Genomic DNA, 9,606 nt, shown 5'->3' with positions numbered 1-9,606 from the left:
TGAGGAGAGGCGGCTCCTGCAGCTATACGCGACAGAAAAATGTCTGCCTGACCCGAATGACCCCTTTCCGGAGGTAGTCCTGGATCCATTATTTGGGGAAGATGGTGGTCCCCTGCTGCAGAGCGTCGTTCAAGGGATAGATTTATGCAAGACTGGTCCAAAAGTACTATACAAACAATGTACAAAGATTTTTAACAAGAGAACTCTCCACAATAGGCCCAGCAGTGTCTGGAATGACAAACTTAGAGGACAAAAACCGCAGTGGAGGACTTTGTACAAGCCTCCAATCAAGAAACGGACCGGCGACCTCCAGTGGAGGATTCTTCACGGAGCAATTGCTACAAACTCGTTTTTATCGGTCATCAGTCCTGGGGTTTTAAATGAGTGTCCTTTTTGCAGTTTGTCTGAGAGTGTTTTTCATGTTTTTATGGATTGTGTACGGCTTACCAGTTTTTTAAATTTTTTGATGAGAGTTTTTAGCCTTTTTGGCGTGGTTTTTACCAATTCTGTTTTTATCTACGGTGTGCATTACAGTCGAGCCACCAGTTTTAAATCCCGCATTTTAAACTATTTAATCGCAGAGGCCAAAATGGCAATTTACATAACTCGACGAGACAAAATGCAGGCTGGACCTCAATTTGATGCCGTGGCTCTGTGGAAGTGTAACATCAAAGCTAGATTAAGACTGGAATTTTGTTTCCACAGAGCCACCGGGGATTTAAATAGTTTTTTACAGTTGTGGGGTTTTAATAATGTATTGTGCACCGTTTCAAATCAGGGAGAGCTAAATTTTAACAAACTGCTGATGTGAATATTTATTGTTTTTATTTAGTTTTCATTGACCTGATTATGTAAAAGTGTATTTATAAATTATTGTAAATAAATGTTTTGGTAAAAATAAAAAAAAAATCTTCTTCTTCTTCTTCTTCTTCTTCTTCTTCTTCTTCTTCTGCTGCTGCTGCTGCTGCTGCTTGTTCTTCTTCTTTAGATTTCAACTGCAGCTTGCCTCCATTATTGTTGCACTACTGCCCTCTACTGGATCCTAATATCTATACCTCAAATTCTCATAATGATCCCAGTATTATTTAAATAAATTAAAAAAAAAAACTAAAAATCTTCTTTTTCCCCTCAATGCTATTTAACTGATCAACAACATTCTCAAATTTCAATTCCCTATTAAAACCTAATTCCATTTTAATGGGCACTTTCTTCTTTTATTTCCAATTTTGACTTCCAATGATTCACTTCCTGCTAAACAGTCCCCTGGTGGTTGAAGAAAAATCCACATATAAGCAGCTTATAATCCGGAAAATACGGTATATGAAAAAAAAAAAGCCGGACCAAATGTGGAGGCGGGCCTGCATATGAGGAATGGGAAGTCTGGGCATCTCTGCATCTGCAAACCGAACAAGGATAAGAGGAAGATTATTTATGAATTGGCACTCAGTAATATGAAAAATCTGAACACCAGAAAATGGAAATTAATTCCATGATACAAGAATCATCCTACACTGACTGGACGTCTTACAAAGGGAGACAGTTGAACTGACTTTCAGATGCCCTGGCACCTAACACTTTTACTATATCAACTAAACTATTGATCGATTTGTGATGCCACTGTTTTTGCCTTCTGGTAGCTGAACAAGCAGTATCAGCTCCTTACAAATAAAATATTTTTGATTTCCTGAAATATTTCAAACTTTGATTCAACCAATGTCTCTATTGTGATGAGATCTGCTCTGTAAGTACTAGGCTGTCTGTGTCTGGATCACAGGGACACATTCATGTTTCCAAATCACTGCACCGATCCTGCAGGAGGAGGAGCATCAGGAGATATAATTTACACCTGTGGTTTTAAAACTGGTCCCCAGGAGCCACTGTCCAGCAGGTTTTAGGCATTTTCCTACCCCCACAAACCTGCTGTAAGTATATATATGACTGCTAGACTTCTGTAGCACTTAATTGCATGTTTAGTGGTTAATGCATTCATTTGATTCAGGTGTGCTGGTGCAGAGAAATATCTAAAACATGAAAGACAGTGGATCCTGAAAATTAGGATTGAAAACCAATGATCTATGTTGGTAGATCATTGGTTTTAGACCCAGTGTTGGAAATGCTGAGAAGAAACAACTTTGTTAGAAACAGACTGATGAATGCACTGTTTAAACAATGGAAGTGTGCTTGGGTTTTGTTTCTGCTGAACCTGCTTATTTGGAAAACTTCCTTATGCTGTAATGCAGAAGGAAGTTTTCCTTTGTATTTCAGCAACTATGATGGTGTGTTGAAATATGTGAAGTGAGTAATCAAGGAAACACATACACAAGGAAATTCACAAAAAATTAGTCTGCTTGTAATAAGTCCGGTGCTTTGGACCAGACTTATTACACTCCGGTCCCAAGCACTGAACTGTAATAAGTTGTGAATTTTCAGTTAAAAAATGTTTAAAGTTGACAAGAAATTTGAAAATATCACTTGATAATTATGTGTTATTGAAAGATTGGAAGATTAATATCTGAAGACCTACAATAAAGTCTTAAATGCAAATATTTTATAAAGACTTAAATAAATAAGCAATGCTTAGCCTGGTGGGGCACAAGTAAAGCCTGGTGGCCCGCCAGGCTTATAATACATTGAGGGAAACCCTGCTTAATTCAACCAATGTGGTGAGATGTGCTCTGTCAGTACTAGGATGTCTGTCTCTGGATCATGGGGACAAATTTATATTTCCAAATCACTGCAACGGAGGAGAAACATCAGGAGATATAATTTACATCGGTAGTTTTAAAACTGGTCCTCAGGAGCCACTGTCCAGCAGGTTTTAGGCATTTTCCTGCCCCCACAAACCTGCTGTATGTAAACAGATAACGGCTAGGCTTCTGTAGCACTTAATTGCATGTTTAGGGGTTAATGCATCCATTCGATTCAGGTGTGCTGGTGCAGAGAAATATCTAAAATATGAAAAACAGTGGATCATGAAGATTAGGATTGAAAACCAATGATCCACATAAATCTTCTGATTTTAGACCCAGTGTTGGAGATGCTGAGAAATAACAAGTTTGTTAGAAGCAAAGATCAGCAGGAATGCACTGTCCAAACACTGGAGTGTGCTTGGGTTTTGTTTCTGTTGAACCTGTTTAATTGGAAAACTTCCCTATTTTGGAATAGACGAGGAAGTTTTCCTCATGCATTCAGCATAACGCAACCAGGATTGCATTAGGAAGTTTTCCTTTGTATTTCAGCAGGTATGATGGTATGTTGAACTATGTGAAGTGAGTAATCAAGGAAACACACATACACAAGGAAACTCAGAGTATCTTTTAAATTTGTCCGCTTCACTCTCAGTGCAACCACCATGTTTTTTCCACCTGTATTGAAGGAGATGGTCTAAAAAAGCAGACTTTGATGCTGACTCGTGCAGAGAAGTGTGGGGGCAGCTGGAATGTAGCCATGCTGTGAAAGGTAGACATGTAGATCAGGGAAGGGAGATCAGCAAAGAACCAAGCAACTCAGAGCGGCTCATGAGTTGGACATCCCAGTGGAAAATCTTTACAAACTCAATAGAATGGGGAATATATGAAAATGTTCAAAAATTAAAATATAATAGTTTATCTGTGCTGTCCTTGTTGAATTACAAGTTCTCTAAGTCCAGCCCAGAGTACAGGGTGTCATACATGGAGGGTCCACTTGTTGCTGCTAAGGACTTAGGAGAGGAAACAGGGAGGTCCAGTTCTGACACAGGTCTAATAACACATTTTTACATGATGAACAAATCCTGTAGATAAGTAATTTCAGACGTGGTTTGAGTTTACAGTAGAAGATGACTTGGAGGTTCAGGATGGTCTTATCAAAAAGCTGTGAAGCATGATATCAGTTACATAACTATTGAAGTTTAGTGTAAATGAAATCAAATGTATGAAGCCTATTCTGGTGGCCAACACTTGATGAAGACATGAAAAGTTAGGCTACGTTGGATGACAGCATTAATTTTTCTCACATCATTGTCTGAGTTTGGAAACGTCGCTAAATGATGGGTAGCTAATCCATAGCAATAATATATCATGTTAAGTTCTTAGCAATATGTTACCTCTGTAACAAATATTAACTTGTGCAACTTTTTTTTTTTTGGGGGGGGAAACTCACATGATTGTCTGAGTTTGGAGACATTAGTTTTAGCAATGTGTTTTATAAAGCTTATGCAAATTATTCATCACTTTCTGTTGATTCATTCACTCTTACATGTCACTGTGTCATTTTTTATTATTTTGTAATAATAAATAGCATTATTATTTTATTTCACAAACATTTATTTATGTATTTATATTAATTCTTCACCCAAAAATATGCCATATTCAACCACCTCATAAATATCAGAACATATAATTATTCATCTTTACCACATATGGAGAAACAGAGAACAGAAAGAATTAAACACCTTCTGGAAATCAGTCAGCCTGAAATTACATCTTCCTGCTGTGAAACAAAGGCATACCAGTTTATCCACATATTTTTAAGGTGGGTGTAACTTGCATATATATATAGTCAGAGATGTCCGACTCAAACTGTCATTACTGAGAGGTAAAATGGCTCAGAGTGGAGTTCAGCTGGAGAAAATCTCCTGTTCCATCTGCTTGGATCTACTGAAGGATCCAGTGACGATTCCCTGTGGACACAGCTACTGCATGAACTGTATTAAAGGCCACTGGGATGGAGAAGATCAGATGGAAGTCCACAGCTGCCCTCAGTGCAGGAAAGATTTCATACCGAGGCCTAACCTGGAGAAAAGCATCATGTTAGCAGAGTTGGTGGAAGATCTGAAAGAGATTGGACTCCAAGCTGCTCCTGCTGATCACTGCTATGCTGGACCTGAGGATGTGGCCTGTGATGTCTGCACTGGGAGGAAGATGAAAGCTGTCAAGTCCTGTCTGGTTTGTTTGGCCTCTTATTGTGAGAATCACCTTCAACCTCACTATGAATCTTCTACTTTTAAAAAACACAAAATTGTTGAAGCATCTGCTAAACTTGAGCAGAACTTTTGCCCTCGTCATGGTGAGGAGATGAAGATCTTCTGTCGTACTGATCAGCAGTGTATCTGTTATTGCTGCACAATGGATTACCATAAATACCATGCAACAGTCCCAGCTGCAGCAGAAAGAGCTGAGAAGCAGAGGAAGCTCCAGGTGAGTCGACAACAAATCCATCAGAGAATCCAGGACCAAGAGAAAGATGTGAAGCTGCTTCAACAGGAGGTGGAGGCCATCAATGTCTCTGCTGATAAAGCAGTGGAGGACAGTGAGGTGATCTTCATTGCGTTGATCCGTCTCCTCCAGGAAAGAAGCTCTGAGGTGAAGCAGCAGATCAGATCCCAGCAGGAAACTGAAGTGAGTCGAGTCAAAGATGTTCAGGAGAAGCTGGAGCAGGAGATCACTGAGCTGAAGAGGAAAGACGCTGAGCTGGAGCAGCTCTCACACACAGAGGATCACACCCAGTTTCTCCTCAACTACCCCTCACTGCCAGCACTCAGGGAGTCGACACACTCATCCAGCATCAACATCCGTCCTCTGAGACACTTTGAGGACGTGACAGCAGCTGTGTCAGAGCTCAGAGATATAATGTACGATGTCCTGAGAGACACATGGACAAACATCTCACTGGCAATCTCTGAAGTAGATACTTTTCTCTCAGTAGGTTCCGGCAGTCAATTTTGTAATTATTATTTTTAGTACTCTAAATGCATTTTCTATTAAATGTATTACCAGAAAAGAGCAGAGAAAATTTTAGCCCATTATGTCTAATGGTTTTTGAGATTTAGGGGGTTAGGTGTACCTTGCCACAAACCCACCTTTGAATAGAGAAGGATGGGGTTATTTAAAGCCGATTACTCAAAAATTAAATCAATTTGACACTTAATTGTAATGACATTTTTTAATTATATGTGTAAAACCATGTTGCAAAACAATAAAATACACTCTATAGCTTTCTTTTAAAATAAAGGTTCAATATTGCCCCAAACAGCAAACATGGCATTTTTGGAATACCATATAAAATATATATATGTTGAAACTGAGCCTCAAAGTGTTTTATTTGCTTCAACATACATAAAATTGGTATTATTCAAAAGAAAAATTAATAAACTTTAATACAGTAGTGTTGCTTTTGGAAAACAAATATTCTGAAAAGAACTTTTGATGAGGGAAAGTTAGAATATTTTGCATGATGAGCATGTGTTCGTTCCTGTTCCTGAGTGGAAAGGGCATCACTGCCGGTACCTACTCTCAGGGCAATACTCAATGACGACACTTCTTGACCGCATACCGTACCCCCGATCACTTAAGTCGGACACGCTGGTGTCAAGCACGCCCTCTATCCACTCCACAGCCGACTGCCTACTCTCATCCACCTTCAGCTCCACAAAAGATCCCATCCCCCCACCTCAACTATTCTCCACAATTGATGTAAGGAAATTCATGGGGAGATGGCTATGAAAACAAGTCAGCCTATAAATCTTGGTTCTGGTACTGTCTGATATTGGCACCAGACCAAAACCAAACAGAAACTTCCTCTGTGTGAAAATTACTGTCTTGTATTGCTTTAAAAAACTGTTCATCTCTTGTGAAAATATTAACTTTTGTTAATCGTAACAATCATAATAATAATAATAACATCCATGTCCGATTTATTCAGAAAGCCCTTTTAAAAACAGAAAGTAGAGATAAAATAGATAAAATTCATGACATAAAACAAGCACTGAAACATTAATAACATGGAAAAAGAAAATAAAAAGATAAACTCAAAGTGGGTTAAATGTTATTGAAAAAATATGTTTTTAAAGGAGACTTAAAAGCATGAAGTGAAGATACTTGTCTACAGGGGCAAAATATTCAAATGTTTATGGGCCACTACCGATAAAGTTTTACGTTTAGTTTTTGGGAAACTAAAAGCAGCTTTTCTGGCTGACCTAACAACCTGAAAGATGATGCTGGAGTAAATCAGAGCGGCATAGACGAGCAAGAAAAACTGATGTTCTGGGATTTTTAGTTCTCTGGAGCCACCTACTGGTAGATTGGTGCAGCTGCATGCAAGAAGTTCTTCAGCCACATGCCCAGAAAAAATTAAAGCTGGTGGAGACTCGTGTATGCAGATGTCACAGGAAACGACGTCACTGAACTAATGAGCCCTTAAACCGATGATGGGGACCCAGCATCTCCAAGAGACTTTGGTAATTTGGGCCAAAGAAACATGATGTGCGGGAATATTATAATACTTTAAGAGTGAATACCTCAGTAGTTATATTTCAGGTTTTTGGTTTAAATTGTGATTTTCTATACATGATAAAATCATTTGATGTCAGTTTAGTTTTAATCATGTGAATGTTATGCATGCATTTATGTTAAGGAGGCTTTTTGTATTTCAGAAACAAACAAAAAAGATACATGAGGAGAATAACTGTTCCAGTAATCTCAAAAGTAACTGATAACTACTTAATTCTTCTTGCTTAGGAGTTTGAGACAAAATGAAATCTGGAGATTGATTTAAAAAAATATTTTAATGTCTCAGTTACTTTTTTTTTTTTTTAAGAAATTAGATGTTTGGCTTGATGCAGCTATTGTGATGTTTGTTTAATGAGCTTTAATATCTGTGGAAAAGGAAGGGAGCTGGGAAAATTGTTCAGTTGTTTTAATTAAATCTAAAAGTCAATATTAATGAGAGACACAATGATAGAGATATTTCAGTATGCATCAGGCCTTTTTCATTGGCTCAAAGAAGAAGAGAATACATTTGTACCTTTTGGAGGTACTCCCCAAAAGTTGCTGATGTTCTGCTAAAAATAGGAGTTTTACTTTATTATTGGCTAGACACTTTTTAAAAACACCTGCTAGATTGATTATTAAGAGTATCTTAAGAGACTCTTTAGTCAATTGCTTTTTCTCTTTGCACAAAACTTCACCAGCCTTCAGTAAATCCCCCCTCTTTTGGTTTAGCCTCCTTCAAACTCAGCATGGGAATCTGCAGCTGAGCGAGGCGGCCACTTGTCAGCTGTGGATAAATCAGCCATCAAGAGTTCATGTCCAACTGGTTGATCCATTTTGACCCAGTTCACATGTTGATGCCCAGTAGGGTCTAATTTATGTGTAACCCCCCAAATTTTAGTAGCATAACCTTTACTCTTATATCTTTTGAGATAATCTCTCTTTCAATCCATCACTTTATAATAATTAATAATTAGTTTTATTGAGAAAATGCCATTACATTTTAGATGTGTGATGCTGTTCTAATTAGTTTTTAATTTACTGGTGGTTATTTTTACATTGTTTAGGTTGGAATATCAATACAATTCTTCTGGGTGTAGTTAAATGTAGGTATTTTGTCATAATTCATATGTGATTGCAAAGTTTCTATGGGGGATCAATAATTTTCTTTTATTCAGTAAATTTGCTGCAACCTATAATCTTATTTATTCACCTATTTTGCTGCACTATAATTTTCTTTTTCATATCTGCACAATAAACATTTAGTCATGAAATTAATCAAAATGGTGGGTAGTTGTTGATGTGAAACTCCTTAAACCGACTCTAAAACTCACATCTTCAGATTTAAGACAACCTCTGATCCAAAAGTTTAACTTTGAATAAAGTTTCGATAATTTAAAGTATTACAGAAAGTTTTTTTTGTGATAATAGTAAAATGGCTAGCTGCCACTTCTGTGGATAAAAGTTTGTCATTGAATAAGATATTGTCCATACAGGACATATTTAAAAAAACAAACTGGGAGAGTTGACCTTCTTTATCTACAAAAAGTACAGCTGTTAAAGAGCCTAATTTGATTACAGTTCTACAATAAGGAGGCCTGGCATCCACAGCAGATCAGATGTTTTCTACCATTAACCAAGCCAATGGTGATCTGCATTATTAATGATGCTGACATCCATTACAAGGGTCTTAACCAACCATCCATCCACTCATCCAAATGTTCATCCAATCAATCATTAAAACCAACTTTACGTCTAACCAGTCAGCCGTTCCTCCAACCGTACATCCAGCCATATATCTGACCAATCATCCAGCTGATGGCCCCAAATGGTTGTCAGGTTTGGGTGATGCACAAAACCTCATATAAATTGGTTAAATAACACAGCTGTGTTTCTGACCGGAGGGTGTCGACTGGTAGGCTGTAAGGTCCAGGAACGACTTTACAGTTGGAAGCATTCGCTGTCCTGAGAAAGAAACATTCTAATTTTTTCCATTTATTTTATATTTATTTGTATTACCTTAGATGTCTACATCTGAAAAAGTCTAAAAGGAAAGATTCTGTGGTATTTTATATAAAATTTGTCAGTGACCCATGGTCCTCAAAATCCTTTCCCTAATTTCTTATGGTCCTGACGTAGTTAATCTGAAGCTGAACAGTCGGCAAAAAGCATGTAGTCTTCTGTTTTGGTGTGCTCCACTTCCCCAGAAGAACCGTCTAAGGTTTTCTAACCAGTTTAGGGAAACTTTGCTTCCTTTCTGTGTATCTCAGTCAGTTTTAAGTCTTCAGCTGTGAATTATATTGATGAAGCAGCCTTCCTGCTCCTGTAGCTTAGTGCTGTTCACACATAGAAACTGTAA

The 9,606-nt window shown here is 37.8% G+C and overlaps 1 protein-coding gene across 1 annotated transcript; it reads left to right on the top strand.

The window, feature by feature from the left end:
• The first annotated feature begins 4,580 nt into the window (after positions 1-4,580).
• On the top strand, positions 4,581-6,291 carry LOC103132435 (tripartite motif-containing protein 29-like). The gene is made up of 2 exons (XM_007544242.1): positions 4,581-5,611; positions 6,243-6,291. The coding sequence occupies exons 1-2, from the start codon at positions 4,581-4,583 to the stop codon at positions 6,289-6,291; spliced, it is 1,080 nt and encodes a 359-aa protein (XP_007544304.1).
• The last annotated feature ends 3,315 nt before the right edge of the window (positions 6,292-9,606 follow it).

This window comes from Poecilia formosa, unplaced genomic scaffold (assembly GCF_000485575.1).
Source record: "Poecilia formosa unplaced genomic scaffold, Poecilia_formosa-5.1.2 Scaffold1052, whole genome shotgun sequence".
In the NCBI taxonomy this organism is placed as follows: domain Eukaryota; kingdom Metazoa; phylum Chordata; class Actinopteri; order Cyprinodontiformes; family Poeciliidae; genus Poecilia; species Poecilia formosa.
The sequence above is the reverse complement of the archived record's forward strand: the minus strand, read 5'-3'. Positions and strand labels throughout refer to the sequence as shown.

Bases quoted from the DNA above. Each gene is read 5' to 3' on its own strand.
- LOC103132435 (XM_007544242.1), top strand. From the start codon at position 4,581: ATGGCTCAGAGTGGAGTTCAGCTGGAGAAAATCTCCTGTTCCATCTGC. The intron at 5,612-6,242 runs GTACGATGTCCT...CCTGTTCCTGAG, and splicing joins TCAGAGCTCAGAGATATAAT to TGGAAAGGGCATCACTGCCG.